We start from the raw sequence: 24,027 nt of genomic DNA on the forward strand, positions 1-24,027 counted from the left end.
AGTATTTGGCATCTTGCAGTTTTGAGACCAAAAGTTCTAACTCAGACACCCTTACACAAATTAATTGTCCTTACTCATGAAAATAGTCCCATTAAAGCCAGCGGCACTACCTGAGGCAAGGAGTACTCACCTGAGTAAAGAATGCATAAGTTGGCCCCACTTCTACATTTGTTCACAACCTCTTACATTTACAGAAATGCACTAAAGGACAAGGCTCTTACTTCAGCGGGGCTGGGATTGGACTCTGATTGCAATGTATAAAGCTTAGTGAAAACTGTATTCCATATGGTTCTAACTTAAAATAAGCAGACAATTTGGTAGTTCGATACAAAAATCAAGCATGAAATCCTGGCCTCATTGAAGTCAGTGGATGCTTTACAAAGATTTCATGCCAGATCTATGAAACGAAGTCATGTGCTTGCTTTTTGCTGTAGATAGAATGAACATCTCATTTGAAAATTGACCTAATTTATAATTATTAACATTCATTCAAAAGCAATTAAATAACAAGTCTATGTACTCCAATTGTCCTTTATATTTCCAGAAAGCAAATTCATTTAGTCATTTCCTTTTTAGAATAAAGCATACTTTTTATTATTTTTATTAGTAGACAGGAAAATTGCCTTTGTTGAACTCAAAGATGTTTATGAAAATGAGCAAAAACGCTGATAAATTATAGATCTACTTCCAGCTTGAGGTGGCGTGAGGTCCAGGAATTGATTGTTTAAATTGTGGACCATTGTTAAAATAGTACTGTTGGTCCAAAGGACCTGTGAACATTTTAATGTTTAATATTAGTCAATCAAAAATTGGGAGTATTTTTATGAAGACTTGCCAACAGGCACTATTGAATAGCTCTCATACAACAAGGGTTAACAATGTGTGCTATATACACTTGTACAGCCTAGAGTTATGGCTTTCCAGAAATATGTAGGCTTCATTTCCAGTTCTGATGATTCACAAGACATAGGACATGTTAAAAATCAGATCATTCTGATTACCGTTGTACCTCTTCCCCATTTCAGTTCTGACCTTCTTTCCGAAGCCACAGTCTCTAGACTGGTTAGAGCTATAACAAATACTGTTAAAACTTAAGATTTTCAAAGGAGCCTAAAATACCCAAATTCCAGTGAAATTCACTAGGACAGTGGTTTTCAACCTTTTTTAATTTGTGGACTCCTAAAAATGTTCAAGTGGAGGTGTGGACCCCTTTGGAAATCTTAGACATAGTCTACAGACCACCAGGAGTCCGCGGATCCCAGGTTGAAAACCACTGCACAAGAAGATGACCACGTCACTCTCTTAGGGTCTGGCTTCACTGCAAGGTTAACTCTCGTGATCGGCACCCAGGTCAGCCTAGCCCTGGGTGTGAGCAGCCACACTGCAAAGCCAGACTCAAATTATTGTGTCCTCATTGGTGCTAAGCTCCCCCATGTGCGTTGCTAAGATTTCTGAGGGCTTTAGCCTGTAGCTCCAGCCTGGCCAGCTAGCCCAGGCTTAATCCACCATCCAGATCAGGGGAGGGGGTTCTGTGTGTAAATGGGAATGAGGTTAGCAGCAATACCTGAATAAGATCCCAAGTTAACTCTGCCGGAAAGACATCCCCTTAAAAATCCCAGCCAGAATCAGAAACCTGGAAAACTCAGCGTTCAAATGGCATAAAACATTAAGCTCCAATCCAGCAAATCCCTTAAGCACAAAGTGAACTTCAGTGGTGTGAGTGGCACATGGCTCATGTGGTTCAAGTGAAGCACCCATTTAAGTGCTTTGTGAACTGGCCTTAATTGGCACAGTAGACTCTAGGGCGCCTCTTGAACTTGGAAACAGGAACTGCAGACAAGGCCGTCCCTAGCTATTCTGGGTCCCTACGCAGCCCCCCCATGAGGGGGTGTGTGTGTGGGGCCACAGGCCTCTGCTGGGGTGGGGGTGGGGCTGGCTTGGGGGGGAAGAGGGAACCGCCCCCCAGCACTCACCAGCGGCGTGGTTGAGGCCGGGTTGCTGTGCTTCCTGCCGCCAGTGAGTGCAAGCCCGGCCCTGCTTCAGTCCTCAGTAGGGTGACCAGATGACAAGAACAAAATATCAGGACACATGGAGGGGCAGCCACAGGCTCACCCCCCTGCACCAGGGCTGGCGCTAGGTTTTTTGCTGCCCCAAGCGGAAGAAAAAGAAAAAAAAAAGCCGGAATGCTGCCGAAGCAAAATATCGGGACAAATGGCGTCCCGCCCGTACATCGTCTGGTCACCCTAGTCCTCAGGGGCAGGAAGGGGCCGAGCAGGGGCTGGGGGCTATGGGGAAGAGGTGCGGCAGGGGCTGGAGCAACATGCAGCTGCGCAGGGCACCAGGAAATTTGGTGGCAAATTTCCTGGTGCCCTACACAGCCGCATACTTTGCGTATGTGTAAGGACAGCCCTGACTGCAGATGACATCAGCAGCAGCATGGGAATCTAGGGTTCACTCCGATTTTGATGGGAGAAGAAATGCAGCCTGGTAAAATGTTAAATTAAAAAATAAAGTCTGGAAGCTGATCAGATTTTATGTACTGTTCAATGAAATAGCGAAAATACTTTTTCTAATTATTCAAAAAGATGACGCCCATGTTTAAGGTCCAAAGTATTATGAGAACTTTTGGCAGACCAGTACAAATATTGTCTGGACTAATATATTTTTCCAAACTCTGATCAGAAAGTAAAACTTGTAGCCCTCTGAGGTACTCCATTTATTTCCTTCTTTGCACAAAGAGTTCAATCTAAACCAATCTAGAAAGGATTTTGGAAAAAATAAACATCCCAAAAGGTAAAGCAACCAGGCTAAGCGTGGTTTATTTGAATGCCAGTAATAATCCTAATTACAGAATTTGTATTGATAACTGAGTTGATGATTTTGTTTCTAAACAGATCTCCTGATTTTCATGAGGAAATCAAAATTAAACTCCCTGCCACTTTAACTGATCATCACCACCTGCTTTTTACTTTCTATCATGTCAGTTGCCAACAAAAACAAAACACTCCTCTTGAGACACCAGTTGGATACACTGTAAGCATCTTTCTTTCTGTCTTGCTTTCAACAAAATCAGATTTTGATCCAAAGCAGGATATATTCATAATGTATTTGTTTTTATTTCCCTCAGCATTGTCACATCATTACATGACATAATTTGAATAGTGCTTCAATTTGTAAAAGTCTAGAATGGCCACTAATCACACATTAGCCATGTTTCCATCCAAAAAGTTTGCTGTGAATTTCAACCCTGTAGGACTCAAGATACTGTGTTGTTTTTTCCCCCCCTCTCTTAAAGTGGATACCAATGCTTCAAAATGGACGTTTGAAGACTGGTCAGTTCTGCCTACCTGTTTCATTGGAAAAACCACCACAGGCTTATTCAGTGCTTTCTCCAGAGGTCAGTTATTGCTCATGCTGAAATTCCTCAGCAGAAGATATAAGTAAAAAACTATAGAAACCTTTGAAATTCCTAGGCTATTTCTTGGAAGCTGTTAACTCTAAAAAGTGCTGTGTGTATCATCTGACAATAAAATGGAGTTAGTATTTTAATTAGAAGAACCTTAGCTCTACAAAGGAGGTGTTTTTTCTTTTCCTGCAGGTAATGCCTGTGGTGTCTCACAGTTAATGATTTTATTAATTTCCTATAGGTGCCCCTTCCTGGAATGAAGTGGGTAGATAATCACAAAGGAGTTTTCAATGTAGAAGTTGTTGCCGTATCATCCATCCACACACAGGTAACTACTAATAGTGGACGTAGTCACACATGTAGCTTGATAGTCATTTGACAATGGTAACATTGAATCTCCCTCTCGTAATAAACGTGTAATAAACTCATGTCAATTTCAGTGAAAGCTTAAAGTAACAAGGGATGTAAAGTTCTGAGAGGACTGAAAACTGAACCGTTGCCCCAAATTCTGCTCATAGTGCACCCTGGTAACTGTCATTGAAGTCTGTGGGAGTTTTGGGTGCATACCTAAGGACAGAATGGCCTGCAACACTTTCAGCTCTTTGGCCTGTGGCCTATATCCTTGAAATTTTAGATACCATGTACTACTCAGATCTCAGACTTTCATTTTTTTTCCTGTTTATCTTTCTCTTTCTTTCCTAAATGTATCCTCTTCCAGTTGTACTTGAACTGTAATGTGAGACTGCACTTCTTTTGACTAATAAATCCTTCACATACTTTATTTTGAAGTCCCAGGTTTCTTTTTGGCTGTTTTTACATATTGTGTTTTGTGTGTGATGTGATTGGAGGGAGGGGGTTTGCATGTGCTTTTTGTTTTGTTGATAAATCCACAATGAATGGCTCACTTAAGATAGATCCACTGAGGCTTTGAAAGTAACATATTTATAAATCTCATTTTATTTGTGTGTAGGACCCTTACCTCGACAAATTCTTTGCACTTGTTCATGCTCTGGACGAGCACATGTTCCCTGTGCGAATAGGAGACATGAGAATTATGGAGAACAATTTGGAAAATGAATTGAAGAGCAGCATTTCAGCTTTAAATTCATCTCAGCTGGAGCCGGTAGTGCGATTTCTTCATCTCCTGCTTGACAAGCTGATTCTTCTGGTAGTGAGACCTCCTGTCATTGCAGGCCAAATAGGTATTTTCTTGAAGTTTTATACAAACACAGTTGATAAACTGATGCTTTCAACTTTATTATATTTGTGTAGAAAATAAAATAGTCCCATATTCATGCCAACATTTTAGGAATGCAAATATACAATGTATCCTCAAAATAAAACATGCTGGCATCTGGATCTGTAGTGATACATACTAGAAATATCTAAGGCCAAGATTTTTCCAAAATGACATATGAGTAGGGTCGCCTGATGTCCTGATGTTAGGGGTTTTGTCTTATATACGCAACTCTATCCCCCTTCCCCACCCCCTGAAAAAAACTGTCTCCATTTTTCAACTTGCTATCTGGTCACCTTTATTATGAGTTATGGTGCCCAATTTAAGATTCTTAAAGAGACCTGATTTTCAGAGGATGGGTGATCAGCACTTTCTGAAAACCAGGACCTATTAAGGTATCACCAAGCTGAGCACCGAGAGTTTGGGACCCCAAACATCCCTAGTCACCTTGAAAAATCTTGGCCTAGCTAAGATTAGATTTAGATGTTGTTCGTTCATGAGGACATAAGAACGGCCATACTGGGTCAGACTAAAGGCTCATCTAGCCCAGTATCCTGTCTTCCGACAGTGTCCAATGCCAGGTGCCCCAGAGGGAATGAACAGAACAGGTAATCACCAAGTGATCCATCCCCTGTCGCCATTTCCACCTTCTGGCAAACAGAGGCTAGGGACATCATCCCTGTCCATCCTGGCTAATAGCCGTTGATGGACCTATCTTCCATGAACTTATCTAGTTCATGTAGTCATTATGAATCTAATCCTGCCAGCAGGAATTCCACCCTTTGCCTCCACCACGAGCAAGGCAGCTCCACACAACTCTCTTATGGGCTGGGCTTAAATGACGTTCTTGTTAAACCCTGGATTTGTTCTGGAAATGGCCCAACTTGATTATCATACACATTGTAAAGAGAGTGATCACTTTAGATAAGCTATTACCAGCAGGAGAGTGGGGTGGGAGGAGGTATTTGTTCATGCTTTGTGTGTATATAATAAGATCTTCTACACTTTCCACAGTATGCATCCGATGAAGTGAGCTGTAGCTCACAAAAGCTTATGCTCAAATAAATTGATTAGTCTCTAAGGTGCCACAAGTACTCCTTTTCTTTTCGCAATATTTCATAAGAAACTTTTTGTGTTTTATGACCTGCTCTGAATGGAATGAGCAATTATAGTGTGATCACAGGTACTGCTGAACTCTTATGACCAAACTGCTCACCTTACTTCTTTCAGTTAACCTGGGTCAAGCGTCTTTTGAAGCGATGGCATCAATCATAAACAGACTGCACAAAAACTTAGAAGGAAACCAGGACCAGCATGGCAGAAACAACCTTCTCACTTCCTATATTTATTATGTTTTTCGTCTACCACATACCTATCCCAATTCACCTTCACCAGGTATCTTCACTTCTTGTTTTTAAAACACATTTTATTGAGTAATTGGAATTGAGTTTGGTGAAAGAGCTTTGTTATATGTAGCTGAATGTTAGAGAGAATATTGTTCCTTGTTTAGAACAGGTGCTAGCAGCCATCCCTGCTGGGTTACATCTCGGTCGTTAGCTTGCTGTGTGACTCAGTGGACCCATCTGTACAATGGGTTTAATAGTACTTGCCTACTTCAAAGGCTTAATCAGTTAATGTTTGTAAGGTGTGTTGAGCATGTCAGATGGGCTGTGTTCTATAACTGCAAAGCATACGTAGCAGAAGGCTTCTATTTTAGGAGTAAATGTATTCTTTTGTGAATGTACACATAAGACCATATTCTCCAGATTGGACAGACTGGGCTTGACACAAATCTGGAGTGGAGTTAATGTGACATTAAGCCATGTTTGTGACACAGCGCCCCTTCCCCCGCCCCTCCAAGCGGGCTTGGGGCCGGCAAATATCAGCATGAATCCAAGCACAAGATAGAGCAGCTTGAAGGCTGCTTTATCTTACATCAGTTGCCAAAAGTCCCCAGGGGCCATTCCAATAGTCAAGGATCAGTGGACAGAATGGCGTTCTGACCATGCCCCCTTTTTCCCAGCCACATCCCCTATACTGGAGAGCCAGGTGTGGGGATGGCACAGGAGCTGCTACAGCTACCCTATGCCATCGGAGGAGTCCCCTGCTGCCCGGATCCACCAGGTATGCAGACGCTTTGCAGCAGCAGACTGGTGCAAAGCAGCCACTCTGTGGCCATGATTTATAACATTACAAGATGTTCTCTTGTGTGAAATTGTAGGTCCCGGTGGTTTGGGGGGATCCGTGCATTATGCTACTATGGCTCGATCAGCTGTCCGACCAGCAAGCCTTAACCTGAATCGCTCAAGGAGTCTTAGTAACAGCAATCCGGATATATCTGGGACTCCGACCTCACCAGATGATGAAGTACGGTCAATCATTGGAAGTAAGGTACGTTTGCACAACTAAGGCTCCTAGGAAACTCCATGTTTCTCCTCAATCTTAAAGCAAATGAAGAAGGAACTTTAATGTGTTTGTCCTTTCAAAAAGAAATCTATATTCACTCATCCTTACTAATGACCCCTTCAGTGTATTTTCCTATGCTGGGAAAGTAGCCGGCATCTTGCTCCCAGAACACATGCCACTGTTTCTATTTGACTTGCTAAAGACCCCTAAGAGGAGAGAGAAACAAGTACCAATCAGATCTTACCCTGCCTCCTGACAAGTGTTCCCTGTAAAGACATGGTGGCTGAGAGGGCAGGACTCTTTTTTTAATTTTATATATATTCTCTGGCCCTCCGCTGGTATAAAGTGTCACAGCCACTCCCCACCAGCACCACCACCCTTCCTTCTTCCTTCTATCTTGAAAGAACTTTTACACCCAGTCCTTGAAAAATCAGCTAATCAGGTTTGTTAGTAAAGTCACACACCTGGGTCAGTTTGACATTTGTCAATCCTGTATTCAAAGAAAGGCAGGGGAGGCTTGATCTGAGTTAGAGATGTCACTAATTTTTGAATGACTAAAAATGTAATTTTCTCACCAGACAGATGACAAGATAAGTTCTGTTTGGTGAATCATTATTTTAAATAAATAAATAAAGCAGGGACTAGAAGACTTAAAAAAGTTTAAAGATCCACTTAGCTGTCTCACTAATTAAACAACCTTGACCTTTTGTGAAATGCCTAGGGGAGCGATGTGCATGTGGAATTTACACAGGATATTAGACGCTTTCCATGTGGTGGCTGAGTGAATAATGTGGCAATAGAAAATGGAAAGAGATTTTTCTTCCAGATACATACTCTGTGCTTAAAAAGCTAATGTGTAGACTACTGTTAATGGAAATATTTCTTGCCAGTAGCTTGGTCAGCAGATACTAGGCTGAATATGAATATACAGAATGTTAGATAAATAATTACATTTAAATCTATTAAATCCAGTAGTCAAAATATAGATGTCTTCATAAAATGCTGAAAGTGATACATAGGTGCAAAATACAAGTTGTACTTGCCCAAAGAACGATTTAAGCTTCTGACCATCCTATTAAAGAGCCTTCACTTGAAAATAGGACCAATCATGGGAGGCGTTTTTATTTTTAAAAAGCACCCATCATTTTGTTTGTTTCATTTAATTGTTTGGACTAAACCCTTATATTTGTTATCTGTTGTATGGGTTATCTGGTAGATTCTATGTAAGCCATCACTGAGTCATATTTCTGATTTTATTCTAAAAATCTTTAAGTTATTTCTCTTACAGTGTTTAAGCATTGCTTTGGATCAACATAATGCAGGAGTTTTTGGATCTGATACTAATCTTTCTGTCTTGCACTATTTTGGGATTCGTATTATTTTTGAAGCAAATTTGACATCTCCCCCAAAATAGCCTTTATGCCATTTTGCATTTGTAATAAAAGTATGTAGATTTCCTAAATTGTTGGAAGTATGCTGGGAAAAAAACCAAAAAATAACCGGGTTTTGACTGCTATGTATATAATGCACTATAAGGTGGGTAGAAAGCTGGCTAGATTGTCGGGCTCAACGGGTAGTGATCAATGGCTCCATGTTTAGTTGGCAGCCAGTGTCAAGTGGAGTGCCCCAAGGGTCGGTCCTGGGGCCGGTTTTGTTCAATATCTTCATAAATGATCTGGAGGATGGTGTGGATTGCACTCTCAGCAAATTTGCGGATGATACTAAACTGGGAGGAGTGGTAGATACGCTGGAGGGGAGGGATAGGATACAGAAGGACCTAGACAAATTGGAGGATTGGGCCAAAAGAAATTTGATGAGGTTCAGTAAGGATAAGTGCAGGGTCCTGCACTTAGGATGGAAGAATCCAATGCACCGCTACAGACTAGGGACCGAATGGCTAGGCAGCAGTTCTGCGGAAAAGGACCTAGGGGTGACAGTGGACGAGAAGCTGGATATGAGTCAGCAGTGTGCCCTTGTTGCCAAGAAGGCCAATGGCATTTTGGGCTGTATAAGTAGGGGCATAGCGAGCAGATCGAGGGACGTGATCGTTCCCCTCTATTCGACATTGGTGAGGCCTCATCTGGAGTACTGTGTCCAGTTTTGGGCCCCACACTTCAAGAAGGATGTGGATAAATTGGAGAGAGTCCAGCGAAGGGCAACAAAAATGATTAGGGGACTGGAACACATGAGTTATGAGGAGAGGCTGAGGGAGCTGGGATTGTTTAGCCTGCAGAAGAGAAGAATGAGGGGGGATTTGATAGCTGCTTTCAACTACCTGAAAGGGGGTTCCAAAGAGGATGGCTCTAGACTGTTCTCAATGGTAGCAGATGACAGAACAAGGAGTAATGGTCTCAAGTTGCAGTGGGGGAGGTTTAGATTGGATATTATGAAAAACTTTTTCACTAAGAGGGTGGTGAAACACTGGAATGCGTTACCTAGGGAGGTGGTAGAATCTCCTTCCTTAGAGGTTTTTAAGGTCAGGCTTGACAAAGCCCTGGCTGGGATGATTTAACTGGGAATTGGTCCTGCTTGGAGCAGGGGGTTGGACTAGATGACCTTCTGGGGTCCCTTCCAACCCTGATATTCTATGATTCTATGATAATGCTTGAATACAATCCTGCTAGTGGATCTGCACAAGCAAGCAGATGCACCCACACAGATCCTCTTACAGGACTGGGACCTCAGCCATTGCCTGGAATTTAACAAGTTGTATGTACTTCGTATTTACTCCTCCTTAAAAGAAGAAACTCTCAATTCTGTACATTGTGACTGGGGGAGGGCTTGTACGTTTTCCAATATAAAACAAAATTGGCTCCCACTGCTGTAAACACGTAAGTCACTTGATCCATATTGCAGTCATTAGGACTGTGCATGTGAGCAAAGTTACACATGTGTTTAGGTGTTTGCAGGATCAGGACATGTGCTTAACTTGACTCACTGCAAGTAGTCCCATTGACTTCTACTCAGTCAAAAGCTGGGCCTTTGCATGATCAGGGCTTTTGTTTGTTTCTGCTGAATAACAATTCAGAACAAAACAGCATTTTTCAGTTTGTTTTGTCAGTTTGTTTGTTCCTGAGTCTATTTGAGCAAAATTACAACAATGCTGTGCTCTCTCATACTGGATGGCTCAATGGCATAACCTCAAGATTACTTGTTTAAATCTGGACTCAAGTTTGGTGTGAGTTTTTAATGGGTTGTGAGAAGTGAATTGGTGGTCTGGATCAAGTTTGTAGTTGACAAAAGTCTGTATTTTAAAAACCACCATCCTAGCTGGCATCTAAGCAAAGTTGGCATGGAGTTAGAAAAGTCCTCTCTCCCAGGTGAGAACTGAAGCTCATTTGAGAATGTTATGGGGAGCTATCTATGTAGTAATGACTCCATAAGATCTGATCCAAAGCCGCTTGGAGTTAATAGGTTCCCATCGCATTTGGATCAGATTGATGGTGTAAAACGGTTTCTGGAATGAGCTCAGTTTTCTCTGCTCCGACGTTTTCTTTAACTTTCTTGGGACGGATGAGTGGGAACATAATTCTTTTCCACCTGAAATGTTGTATGCATGGTCTCTTTGTGGAGGAGGATTTGGGGAACAAATTCCATATTAATTAGACTGGGTTTGGTTTTTTTCAATCTATGAAAATTTGAAAAAAAAAATTTGTTGTGCTATGGAAAGCCTAACTTTTTTTTTTTAACTGTCATATCTCAAATATAGCTTTGGGTCTAGAAAAACACCTTTTTTCCCATTTGGTCCTTGTTGAAATCCAGTGCTTGGCACTATTTTTTCAGAATATTAGCGTTCTTTGCTATGAACATGTCTCTTCAGAGCTCATACATTTTTCAACGGGACTTGTGGGGTTTATGAACACTATATGGCAAGTAGCCTGGCTAAAGAAATGTAGAGACCCCACAGACCATCTTTTGTGGTTCCCATCATCTATGAGCCCGATTTTGTTCTGCTACACCCGTGTAAATCCTGAGTAACTCCACTGAAGTCACTGGATTTACTCAAGATGTAAGGAAGAGCAGAATTTGGTGTCATAATGGTTTTGGTGCATGGAGAGTACAAATACAACACGTGTAGCCTGAACAGGTGCTCTCATCAATGTTTATGTTGTGTTTGTGTGATTGAAAAATAATAAAATAACCTTTGGGACTAAAATTTCTCGACACATGCCTGAGAATTCAGGTTGCTTTAACAGTACTAATTGGTGACAAGTGTGTTAAACACATTTTGATTTCTTTTAAGGACTGCATATCTCTAAATTAGACTACTGTATGGCATGCAACATGTAATATGTCTTTCCTTTCCCAACTGCTTTCTATTATATGCCCAGGGTTTAGACCGCTCCAATTCCTGGGTAAACACTGGTGGTCCCAAAGCTGCCCCATGGGGATCCAACCCCAGTCCAAGTGCAGAGTCAACACAGGTGGTGTCTACATTAGAGTTTTGTTTTTTTTTGTTTTTGTTTTTTATTTGCTGATCTTTCCCTAAAGAACATCTCCTTTTAAGTGTATACTATAGTTTTGGTGGCTTGCTTTTTTCAGTCTTTGAAAAGTTAGCGATTTTTATTTTTTATTTTAAAATTAGCACTTCTTCCCCCTCCCCGCCACACTGCATGAAAACCCACAAACTGCATAAACAATGTCCCCTTCCTTTCATTTCAGTAGTTGCTGGTTTGTGAAATTTAGGTGCTACAGCTCCTTTCCTTTGTTGTTGTTGTTTTTTAACATTAGTTTCTATTTTAGGTGAAGCACATTATTTAATGGGAACATTGATCACAATTTTATGCAGCATCATGTTTGCTTTTTGTTTTAACGTTGTGAGCCATTTTACCATTTTCATAAAGCATTTAGTATCCTTCATATTCAATCGATCTTTCCTTTTTAATGTGAATGTTTGAATGAGAGATAATTAAACCAAAATGAAGTGCTGGAAGCAATGATTCATAAGATGCAGCTGTAGCTGTTCTGTGTTGCAAAGTATGAAATTTGTAGTGGCTTACATAAGATAGGTTTCACTTATTTAACCCTTGTTGCCTGTTGCTTTACACTGCATGATTGTTTTGAACATACCTCTCAACTTTCCTTCCTTGTAAACTCAAATTTACCTCCCTCTCACACAAATCTAGTGTGAACTAACTTGCATTAAGGCAAGTTATTTCCATCAGAAGTGTTGAATCCTGAAATTGAGTTTATGGATAAAGTTGTGTATGCTAAAAGAAAAAAACTCATGTAATTTTCTAATTCCCTGTACTAATAGGTGGGCCATTTGGGGGAGGGGGTGTCCACACATTTGGACTGGTAGATTGAGAGGTACGACACTGAAACATATAAAAATGTTACATTCCAGACATCTGCATGTTGACAGAATATAAGTATGGAAAAGTTTCATGCTTTGCAGCATTAAATGTCTTTGTGCATAAAAACATGCTTTTATTTAAAGAACATGTAAATCTAAAAAAAACCATAAAAAACCCAGAAAAACACCTAAACCAAACCAAACCACAACAATGCTTTTGATTGTTGTCACTCTGTTTGTTTAAACAGATGACTAAGAGTTTGAGAGGGGGGAGAAGGTGTAAAAACCTGTGAAATCTACTGTTAAACAGTATTTTGTAAATGTACATTGTCCTTGAGCTGCAGAAACCATCCCCAGCAAACTTTAATGTGCTGTCATCATTCATTCATCTCCACTCCGTAGGCTACAGATCGAAGTTGTAATCGTATGTCTTCGCACACAGAGACGTCAAGTTTCTTACAAACATTAACAGGACGGTTACCAACTAAAAAGGTAGATTTCAGTGAAGGCAATTGATATCGTGGGGCAGGGAGGTCAAGTCATTCTGAAACATGATTGTCTATCTTTTATTTTGACCTGATTTTCAGAGGTCAGTGGGGAACTGCTTTTGCTGAGCACTTCTGTATACTAGACCACTAGCAAATATAAAATGTCCTGACCCAGTGAATGAGGATGAGTCAAAACAGCAGGAGAGGTTTGTCTGATGAATGTTCCTGTTGCTTAGATGGAATTACTATAGATTTTAAAAAAATATTAGTGCTCCTGTTGGGTTATGTAACTGACTTACTTGACTACAATGAATTAAAATCTGTTAGCTATCTAACACTGAGGGCCAGATTCTGACCTCACTTACATGAGTGTAAATCCAGCGTAACTGTAGTGACATCAGGGTTTACTCTGGATTTACGCCCATTGAAAGGAGTAGGAATCTACTCCTAAATAATGCCAGTGACACAAAATCTGTTGACTTTTTGAATAATAAAACACCACCAGGGACTTCTGCTCGTCTGTGATTTGTTCTTTCTGGGAACTGAAACTAAATCAAGAAGGTGGCTGTTAGCGCAGTATGGTTTATTTTTCCCATATGTACCATTTTGCTAAAGTTCTTTCTCAAAATAAGTATACACTTTTGTTCAAATTGCTTTATATGTCCCCTTTTTACTCCCTTTTACTTCAAGAATCTGACCAGGCAGAAAGGTAGATTTTTAAACTAATTTGAGCAACAAACACTTTGAGGGGGAAGAAAATTGTCAACACTTAAAATTTAATGTTGGACCAAAATGACGTGATGTTTCTCACTTTACACATCATAACAGTGTTCTATATTGTTAATGGGGGGCTCCTTTAAGGGACATTGTCACTGCTGTTGCATTAACATTTATTATTTTGCTTATCCTCATTGTTCTCCATATTTTTCATGTGTTGGGCTTCCATTTTTCACGTGGATTGTGTTGCAAGCCAACGTGGGTACTGGGACTAATTTTGGATTTGAATCTGCTTAGCTTTTTCACGAAGAACTGGCCTTACAGTGGGTTGTCTGCAGTGGAAGCGTTCGGGAGGCAGCTTTACAGCAGGCCTGGTTCTTCTTCGAGCTTATGGTGAGCAAATTGGAAACCCATTGTTTACAAGATTAATCCAGATTTTTAGTAAAACAGACACCACTGTTAATAGCATAATGCTTTTCACAAATGACCGTTACTAGTAATATATGTTTCCTATAGGTGAAGAGTATGGTGCATCATTTGTATTTTGCTGACAAACTGGATGCTCCAAGGAAGAATCGTTTTCCAGAACGTTTCATGGATGACATAGCTGCTCTGGTCAGCACAATTGCCAATGATATAGTCTCTCGGTTTCAGAAGGTAATAGCAAGCACTTAGCTGCACCCTGGCCAATTCTGCAGCTTGTTCCATCCAGGTGCATAGATGGGGGCCTTAATTTGAAACTGTTTTGTTACCATATATAACAGCGCTCTTTTCCTTGCATTTTCTCTTTTTGTTCTCCTGTTCAGGATACAGAAATGATTGAAAGGCTCAACACCAGTCTTGCATTTTTCCTCAATGATTTGCTGTCTATCATGGACAGAGGGTTTGTCTTTAGCCTTATTAAGGCCTGCTACAAACAGGTAAATGCAGAGAAATGTTATATATTAACTGGGTTCCGTGTCACACCACACTACTGTAACTTCCTTAGGACCAGCTGTGAAGCAGGGGCACAACATTCCATTATCAGCGTCTCTTCAAAAAAAATTAGCTTGATTGTCTCATTCAGCTTGTGTTTTAATGCTTCTACATCTCTGTGCCTGATTCCCTTCTCAGGTATACTGTCTAAATCGGGAGTTAGTCCACTAAGTCGATGGAGTTACACTGGGAGAGAGGAGTCTCTTTCCATGCTTGTTGCCACCAGAGTAATGGAGGAAGAGATTAGAAACGGGCTTGATTGCAAAATTTGGATCTGAGCATCCATGACGTTTGTGGGTATTTGGATCTGGGCTTCAGGTTCATCTTTACTACAGATTAAAACATTCCATAGTAGATGGCCTGAACGATAATAGTATTTGAAATCTGTTGCCTACTGTGTGACCAGGGATGCTGGAACAATTGGTATAGTGGGGATGCTGAGAGCCATTGAACCAAACTGTAAACCCGGCACATAATGGAAACCACTTCAAGCCAGGGGGTGCGGCAGCACCTATGTGTGTGGCTAGCCAGCCTGCCGATGTGTTGTCCTTGATCTTATTTGTGCAACTGCCTACTGAAATCAGTAGGAGTTCAATATCGCATGTGAAGTAGATGGGACTTAATTTTTAATTGTAAATAGTATGCCTGTTATGCAAAAGTTATATTGTTATAAGCATTGTTGGCTGTGATAAATGTTAAATGTACAGTTCCCCTATGTGAGACTTTTAATTGAAACTACAAAGAAGTGGTGTGTGTCTCACTGCTATTTAACGACAGCTAAAGCATTATAAACCCCTTTAATCTGGTCCTTCAGCTGTATAACACAGTGATGGAGGATATGTCAGAAGTCACATGCTGCATTTGTGTGCTGTATTACTATTAACTGTATAACTGTGTTCTTGCCAGGTGTCTTCAAAGCTTTATTCCTTACCAAATCCAAGTATCCTTGTGTCCTTGAGGCTGGACTTCCTCCGCATTATCTGCAGCCATGAGCACTACGTCACCCTGAATTTACCCTGTAGCCTACTCACGCCACCTGCATCTCCCTCACCGTCTGTGTCTTCAGCAACTTCTCAGGTAGGCAAAGCAGCAAAGGCCACATGTGGAAATTCAAGCTGAGCTTTGTTCATAGGAGTAAATTTCAGAGACAGGTGTGTCACACACATGTTCAAGTTCCTTTCCTGCTAATGCCTCTTTGATCACTTATTTAAAAAGTACGGGCAATGCAGGTAGAGTGGCTTAGAGGGGCCTATGGGCAATACGTTTGGCATTACTCTTTGCGGCTGAGTTACCCGTCTTAGAATTGCCGTAATGAAAGCTTAAAGTGTGTCTCTGAAACCCTAAACTTCTAGCCATATTGTGCAAGCAGAACATTTTTCTTTGAAGCGAAGAACAGTAGGCTTTTATTCAGGCTTGTGCTGATCTTCTGTGATCATTAAAATAACCAAGGTCCATTTATTATCACTTTGTAACATCCAAGCATCATTCTACTACCTTGTCCCATCCTGTGCAAAAGAGTACATGGGCAGAAAATAGTCATTTCTCAGCAAGCACGTTGCCTTGTTCAATAGTACTGCTCTTGCTCATCAGATTAGCTGTTTTCTCGTCATCTGGTTTGTAATGCATATACTTAACTAAGAAGGGAACAAAAGTAAAATGTATCTACTCTGAATTATTGAAGGTTAATGAAGTTACATGTGACATAAGTAGATATGTAGCCAAAAAATGAGTGAAATAGTGGCTGACATTAAGATTTTCTTGAATTCTGCACAGGCTTGTCATGTATTTCATAAACTGTATCTTCTGTGTCCTCAGTTGCTCATTACACAACTTTTAACACTTGGGTTTTTCAACAGAGTTCTGGATTCTCTACAAATGTCCAAGACCAGAAGATTGCAAATATGTTTGAATTGTCTGTGCCTTTCCGCCAGCAGCATTACTTGGCAGGGCTTGTGTTAACAGAGCTGGCTGTCATTTTAGATCCTGATGCTGAAGGGTGAGTTTTCAACTTTTTCCCAAGAGGTTACCATAATCTAAGTAGATGGTGGCTCACAAGCAAACTACTGCCATGGTCAGAGCTAATTTACATGTATAATCTGAGAGGAGAGTGGGAATAGGAAACAAGTCCTCCAACCCGAGAATCCTCCCCTCCAACTTGCTCTGCCCCAATTCCTATCTCTTTTAACCCTGACTCTCCAATCCTGTTTACAGGCACATTCTCCTAGCTGAGAATGAGGGGATGAGAGTCTCCCATTGGAGCCTTTCAGTGGTACTCTTCAGTTGGCTTTGGAGGCTGCTGTTGAGCAGTATCAGAAAGTAGCTTTTTGCAGCAGTAGCAAGAACATAATTTTCAAGGGTCAGAAAATGTCTGCTGATGTTGGGTTTAGGTGTAGTAGCGCCTTTCATCTGAGGATCTCAAAGCACTTTATAAATATAAATTAAGTCTCACAACTCCCCTGTAAGACCGGTAAATATAGCTGTACTACAGATGGATAAAGTGAAACATAGAGTATTTTAAAGTTGTTTGGCAAGGTTATGCAGCAAGAAATTTTCAGAGCTTGGAATACTGCCCAATAATCATAGGACTGGAAGAGACCTCTAGAGGTCATCTAGTCCAATCTGCCTCCGCCCACTTCCCACCCCATGACTGCCCCCCTCAGAACCCCAACCCATACAACCCCGCTGCTCCTTGTCCCCTGACTGCCCCCCTCAGAACCCCAACCCATACAACCCCGCTGCTCCTTGTCCCCTGACTGCCTCCCTCAGAACCCCAACCCATACAACCCCGCTGCTCCTTGTCCCCTGACCGCCCCCCTCAGAACCCCAACCCATACAACCCCGCTGCTCCTTGTCCCCTGACCACCCCCCCCAGGACCCCAACCCATACAACCCCGCTGCTCCTTGTCCCCTGACCACCCCCCCCAGGACCCCCACCCCCTAACCTCTCCCCGGGACCCCGCCCCCCTATTCAATCCCCCACGTTTCCTGACCGCCCCCCACCCCATTCAACCGCCCCCTGCTCCCTACCCCCTGACTGCCCCTCGGAATCTCCTGCCCCTTATCCATAGCCAACCCCCGCTCCCCACCCACTTACCATGGCGCTCAGAGCGGCAGGAGCTTGCAGCCACGGCGCCGTGCTCCCCGGCAGGAGCGGCAGGCCAGAGCGCTGGCAGCGCAGCAAACTGAGGCTGCAGGGGTGGGGGGACAGCAGGGGAGAGGCTGGGGGCTAGCCTCCCCGACTGGGAGCTCAAGGGCCGGGCAGGACGGTCCCGCAGGCCGTAGTTTGCCCACCTCTGGTCTAACCTGCTCTTAAAAATCTCCAATGATGGAGATTCCACAACTTCCCTAGACAACTTATTTCAGTGCTTAACCATCCTGTTAGGTTAGGAAGTTTTTCCTAAAGTTAGGAAGTTTTCCTAAAGTTAGGTTAGTTAGGAAGTTTTTCCTAAAGTCCAACCTAAACCTCCCTTGCTGCAATTTAAGCCCATTGCTTCTTGTCCTATCCTCAGAGGTTAAAGGGAACAATTCTTCTCCCTCCTCCTTGTAACAACCTTTTATATACTTGAAAACTGCTATCATGTCCCCTCTCAGTCTTCTCTTTTCCAGACTAAACAAATCCAATATTTTCAATCTTCCCTCATAGGTAAGGCTGCGGGTTTGTCATGGAAGTCAGTGACTCGGTGACTTCTGCAGCAGCCAGTGCGCCTGCAGCAGCCACCAACCTCCCCTTCCCTCCCCCCAGCAGGAGGAGATTTTGGGTATGGGACGGGGAAGGAGATTGGGACACTGGACGGGGTGAGGCGGGTGCTGGGTGGTGCTTACCTTGGGGCTCCCCGGAAGCGGCGCCATCCTCCTCACTCAGTTGCTATGCAGAGGCGTGGCCAGGCAGCTCTGCGCGCTGCCTCTGCCCAGAGTGCTGTCTTCGCAGCTCTCATTGGCCCAGGTACAAAGGGTACTTTTACATAGCAGAACACATTCCACACGTACCACCTATCTTCGTCAGTGGACGAGATTCACGCTCTGGTGCTCTGAGAAACAAACCTCTCCTACTTCCGCACCTCTTCCATTAATACTCAACTACCTTTTAGAGCTTAAACTATCTGGACTCTCCCTCAGCTCCATCAAAGTTGCAATTACGGTGTTCTACCACAAGACTGGAGAAACCACTATCTTTGCTCATCCCATCACAAAGAGGTTGCTCAAGGGCCTCCAATCCGTATACCCAGACATTAAACCGCTCACTCCACCTTGGGACCTTCACTTAGTCCTACCATGTTTGACGTAACAACCATTTGAACTGCTAGCAACATGCTCTGTCCTGCACCTATCCATGACAACTGCGTTTTTAGTGGCAATTACCTCTCCCAGACGTGCAGGAGAAATCGGAGCGCTCATGGCGGATCTACCGTACACTGTATTTTTTAAGGACAAAAGTCACCCTCCGACCGCACCCCAAATTTCTTCCCAAGGTGCACGTGTATTTTCACATCAACGAACCTATCCACTTACCTTTTTCCCTAAGCTGCAAAGCAAACACTTTTGAGTCAACAGTACACACACTAGATGTGTGCAGAGCTTTGTCTTTTTACTTGAACAGGACCAAAGCCTTTAGGAATTCCCGAAACTCTTTGTTTCCATTGTGGAATGCTCCAGAGGTACAGCCATCTCTACTCCGAGACTTTCCAATTGGATAGCAGGTTGCACTCGCCTTCGTTATCAATTGAAGAACATGACTCCTCCCAATTCTATCAGAGCACACTCCACCAGATCCCTGTCGACAGCTGTGGCTTTCCTACGTAACGTTCCCTTCGCAGATACTTGCCACTTGGGCTTCCGAACATACCTTTGCAAAACACTGTGCTCTTACCCGAGGACCCCTAACTGATACACGTATGGGCAGGGCTGTATTATCCACAGCTTTCTTACCAGATCCGAAGTCCCTACCTCCTTAAGAGACACTGCTTTTCAGTCACCTGGAGTGGAGCACCCACAGGGACATCTCTCTCTTGAAGAGGAGGTTACTCACCTGTGCAGTAACTGCATTCTTCGAGATGTGGGTGCTCCACTATCCACCCTCCTCCCCTCTACTTTGGAGTTGGAGTGGTCTCCGTTGTAGAGAAGGAACTGAGGAGCCCGGCCATGCACACGTGCTGTTGAGTCACGGCTGGCGCACGTGGTAGGCACCGTGCGTGCACGGCCTGTACAGGTACTGCTGTAGAAATCTCTGAGTGAAGGCACAGGGGCGCACCCACACTTGGAGTGGAGCACCCACAGGGATACTCATCTCAAATAACATCAGTTACTACACAGGTGAGTAACCTCCTCTTCTCTGCACTCTGTCTGCTCTTATCTAGCCTGCCTGCTGAGCTCTCTCTCACATGGGAAACCCCTTTCACCCAAAGACACAGAGCCCTCAGCGTTATCAGTGCTAAGCATGGACTAGTTCCAGTGGGTCTGGACATTGACCCAAGCTTTTGTTCAGCTGCCCTGCCGCACAATGGAATTCACTGCTCAGACCAGCTTCACCTCCATCCCTGGCAGTGTGGTCACTTACACTGTGAGCAGCCACACACTCTCACACAACTTGGTGCTGGATGGAAAGCCACTGGGAAACAGATTGTGTGAAAATGTGAGGTCCATAAGGTCTAAGGGGTAAAAAAATAAATAAAAAATCCTTAATGTGATGGTTAAGACTAGATCTGCCTATTTGGCTGATTATATTTTGTGCTGCAAATAGATACTTTAAACATTATTTCCCCTGTTTGAGTCATATGTTCAAGTAACTCACCCATTCATTTTTAAAAGTGCTTTTCCCATTTGCTTTTGAAGCTTTCTATACCCAGCTCACATGTGCTGGCTCCATTCTGATGACACACACATCATAATTTCAAGGAGGAGTCCCTGGAATGGGTCAAAGAAGCTGCAACTGGAAAGGGAAAACAGAGTAAAAACTAGTTTAGTCCTTTGTTAGAAAATATAGCCACGTTGCTCACTGCCTAAGGGCCAGATTCTGATCCCTTTACTCAAGTTGGGTAGCACCTTCCTCCTCCAAGAGTCCTATTGACTCAGTGGAATTGTGGAGGAAGGTACGTACTATTGAACACAAGGGAATCAGAATCTGGCCTTCCATGTTTGGGACAGCTCCCCATAAAACAAAGAATATATAATACAACTGTGCAACACCTGAATATAGGGTAAATCTTGGGCTGAGATGGCAAAGAGACCAGCTGTGGGCAGCGAGACCTATTTAATGCAAGCTCAGCTAGCAAGACTAATAGCTCTTCTTTGTTATTCTTTGATATGGTTCTGGAATATCAGCTTCCATCTCCTTCATGCCAACAATGGAAAGTGGTGGTGGAGCAGAGACAAAGTTAAAGTTGCACTGAAATTTCTGTTTGATTGTGTTACATAAGCTGGGCAATCCTGTGATCTCCAAGGCAGTTTTTCCTTTAGCTTTTACTAATGGGACATAAAGGCAGTTACTTTACAATTATAGCAAAGAACTTTTTTCTGATCATGGTTTGTAATTTCCTGACACTTTAAATGTTTCCTTCCTCGTTGTGTTAGGTCCCAGTGACACCGCACATATAACCAAGCTGGAAGACCCAGTTACAATGCAGTCGTTCTATAAGCTAACAGGGGTAACACCCTGAGTATGTCCCTGTAACCTGTTTTAAAAAGTAGGACAATCCAAGGTTTATTTACAAATGGTAGCCTTTTGTAACCAGGTCCACTGACTTAGTAATAGTTGTAGAGTAGATGATGCCTGAAATACACAGCGCACTTTAATACCTAAGAGTCAAATCCTGGGGCCCATGTAATACAAAGGTGTGGAGCATGGAAAGTCTTCCCTGCTTCATGGATTGGATCAAAGAACCTTGAGGAGGGTCAAGCTTGTTGCCTATAGAGGACAGAGAGGTTCTGCATCTGCTCTTCAGGCAGTTATAGAACTACCCAAGGGTTTTTCCGATTTCTTTCCTTTTCACGGAGGCCACCGAGGTTGCCAAAGTCCCAGGCCGTCAGCGTATTGAAGGAGTGCTTACTGACTGGAACTGTCCTTTTCTGCTGAGTCATTTCACCAGTTCACATATCTGCATTACATTTTAGTATAAATATTTCATAGATCTCTAATATCTGCTTAAATATAGTCACAGTAAATATTTTGTTGATCTGTTCATAGCACTTGGATACATATTCAAATATGAATCCTATGGATAGCCAAATGATTAAGCTCATTTAAAAATCAATTACCTGCATTGAAATTATACTGATATCCTACAGATCATGTGGAACAGCAGCACTTCACATTACAAGACTAAAATGTTCTTTTGTTCCCTGTAGTATGTATATAACAAACATTTTTATTACCAGCTACCCATTTAAACTGTTTCTGAAAGTATATTCTTTAGCTGCTTCATTTATTGTACTTATATGGTCCCATTACCATAGTATCTGAGCATCTCGCAATCTTTAATGGATTTATCCTCACTATACCCGTGTTGGGTAGGGACATGCTGTTTTTATGGGGAAGAGAGGCTGGGTTCTTCTGGGGAGAGACAGTCCTTCTCTGCCCTTCAAAATTACTTCATTCTTCTCCTAGCTGACCATCCTGATCTGCCCTGCCTCCCCTTTGTAATCTTTTCCATCCCTTTCCCCATGCTGGAATTCTGCAGTCATTGGGCAACTGTGGGCCGGGCATAACTAGCCTGGCTCTAGGACACAGCTGTTAGCTCAAAGCCTGGCCATTAGGAGTTGGTGATGGGCTGTGAGCATGATAGTCTCTGCTCACTCAGGAGTCTCACTTTCAAAGACTGGGGATGGGGGATGGAGCCGATGAGGTGGGGAAGGGCTCGTTTTGCAGCTGGGGAAAGGAGATGGAGGCAGTGAAAGTAGAGAGATGAAAACCCATCTCACATTCTTCATCATAGAACACTAAGGGTCAGGTGTTGGGGTTCTAAAACATGGGACTATACCTGTCAGTCAAGACCTTCTCTCCTGCTAGAGGATTTTTACTAAGGAGTTGAACTAGGGATTACCTAGGGAGGTGGTAGAATCTCCTTCCTTAGAAGTTTTTAAGGTCAGGCTTGACAAAGCCCTGGCTGGGATGATTTAATTGGGGATTGGTCCTGCTTTGAGTAGGGGGTTGGACTAGATGACCTCTTGAGGTCCCTTCCAACCCTGAATATTCTATGATTCTATGAACTCTTGAGTGGGGCTCTCCTGCGGTTCAGAGAAAAAATAACTTACATATTGGAAAAGGAATGTGTTGCCGGTGACCTGCAAAAGGGGAAAAAACATCTAGACTGTGTCCTCTTTTGCATCTTTACAGGAAAAACAAGAGCAGAAAGGTTCTTTTGCTCTTGTTTTTCCTGTTTGTTTGGGGGATTTTTTTAAATTAGAAATATCAGGAATATGTACCCTTATCTTCCTGTTCTTCTTTGAGTGCTGGTCCTTATGTATATTCCGCACATGGGCTGCACATGCATGGCATGCTCCTGAGCCTGGAAATTCCAACAAGCCGTGTCCACTTGTTCCCCTTGTGCTCCAGACTGAGGACATTAGAGGCAGTGCAGGCTAATGCCTCTTCAGTTCCTTCTTACCACTACATGGAATCCCTGTGTCCACAGATTTCTCCAGCTTTTATCCCTATACTCTGTAAATAAATCTGTAAATAATTTATAACTGCATCGCTGTCCAAGCCACACACCTTCCAGGGGCCCAAAACTCCTTAGCAGACAACCTGAGCAAGCACTTCTCTGCATCTCACAAGAGGGAGTTACACAGCTCTATCCTGAGCAAGATAGTCGCTCACTGGGGAGCACCTCAATGGGATTTCTTCCCAAATGAACAGGAAGCTTCCTTTTTACTGCCCCAGAGGAGCTAAGGGTTGCGGTTCCAAGGGCATGCTCTTCTGTGGACATGCAATCTCAGACATGCCTTCTCTCCTATTTGCCTGTTACAAAGGTCTTGAGAAGATCTGTCAGGACTGTCCCAGACAGTTTTGGTTTACAGAGCTCCTGAGGATGTCAATCTGTCCTCCTATCAGGATCCACCCCTTCCTGGATCTCCTTACTCAAGAAGGGGGCAGAAGCAGAAACCCCAATCCAGAACTACTCCTCCTAATGGCCTGGTGTTTGGATGGGCATCAGAACTAGGATGCTTTTGCTCAGCATCCCTCCAAGCTATTCTTACTCAAAGTAGAAAAGACTCAACTAGAACCTGCTGCCTAGCTAAATGGAGACTTTTTCTGCCTGGGTTCAGCATAAGCAGCTGTCTCCAAATTCTGGAAGTATCCCAGTTTTAGATTGACTTCTGTTTTTAAAACATTCAGGTCTTTCCATTTGCTCTCACTGCGGGTCCATCTAGCAGTGATCAGTGCCTTCTTTCCTCCAGTAATGGATGTTCCATCTTTACTCACCCTATTACAATGAGATTTCTGAAAGGCCTAGTTAGGACCTTTTCACCAGTTGTCAAACCTACACCCCTGTTGGACCTCAATTTG

The 24,027-nt window shown here is 42.8% G+C and overlaps 1 protein-coding gene across 17 annotated transcripts in view; it reads left to right on the forward strand.

Annotated features, from left to right (window-relative positions):
• The window catches only part of DOCK7 (dedicator of cytokinesis 7), a 141,513-nt gene that overhangs the window by 75,842 nt on the left and 41,644 nt on the right, over nt 1-24,027 (forward strand). For 8 of the 17 annotated variants that reach the window (XR_012160459.1, XM_073357479.1, XM_073357467.1 and 5 more), the window contains 13 exons: nt 2,895-3,033; nt 3,296-3,397; nt 3,648-3,734; nt 4,377-4,608; nt 5,874-6,038; nt 6,865-7,034; nt 11,381-11,473; nt 12,748-12,837; nt 13,848-13,943; nt 14,067-14,207; nt 14,357-14,470; nt 15,432-15,602; nt 16,382-16,521. Coding sequence is in view for 16 of the 17 variants with exons in the window: in XM_073357479.1 (XP_073213580.1) it covers nt 2,895-3,033; nt 3,296-3,397; nt 3,648-3,734; nt 4,377-4,608; nt 5,874-6,038; nt 6,865-7,034; nt 11,381-11,473; nt 12,748-12,837; nt 13,848-13,943; nt 14,067-14,207; nt 14,357-14,470; nt 15,432-15,602; nt 16,382-16,521 (1,740 nt within the window). In the remaining variant the exon portion in view is untranslated. Of the gene's footprint in view, nt 1-2,894; nt 3,034-3,295; nt 3,398-3,647; nt 3,735-3,846; nt 4,137-4,376; nt 4,609-5,873; nt 6,039-6,864; nt 7,035-11,380; nt 11,474-12,747; nt 12,838-13,847; nt 13,944-14,066; nt 14,208-14,356; nt 14,471-15,431; nt 15,603-16,381; nt 16,522-24,027 lie in introns of those variants that run through there. The other 9 variants (XM_073357473.1, XM_073357474.1, XM_073357475.1 and 6 more) reach the window with 4 other exon arrangements.

This window comes from Lepidochelys kempii, chromosome 8 (assembly GCF_965140265.1).
Source record: "Lepidochelys kempii isolate rLepKem1 chromosome 8, rLepKem1.hap2, whole genome shotgun sequence".
Classification (NCBI taxonomy): domain Eukaryota; kingdom Metazoa; phylum Chordata; order Testudines; family Cheloniidae; genus Lepidochelys; species Lepidochelys kempii.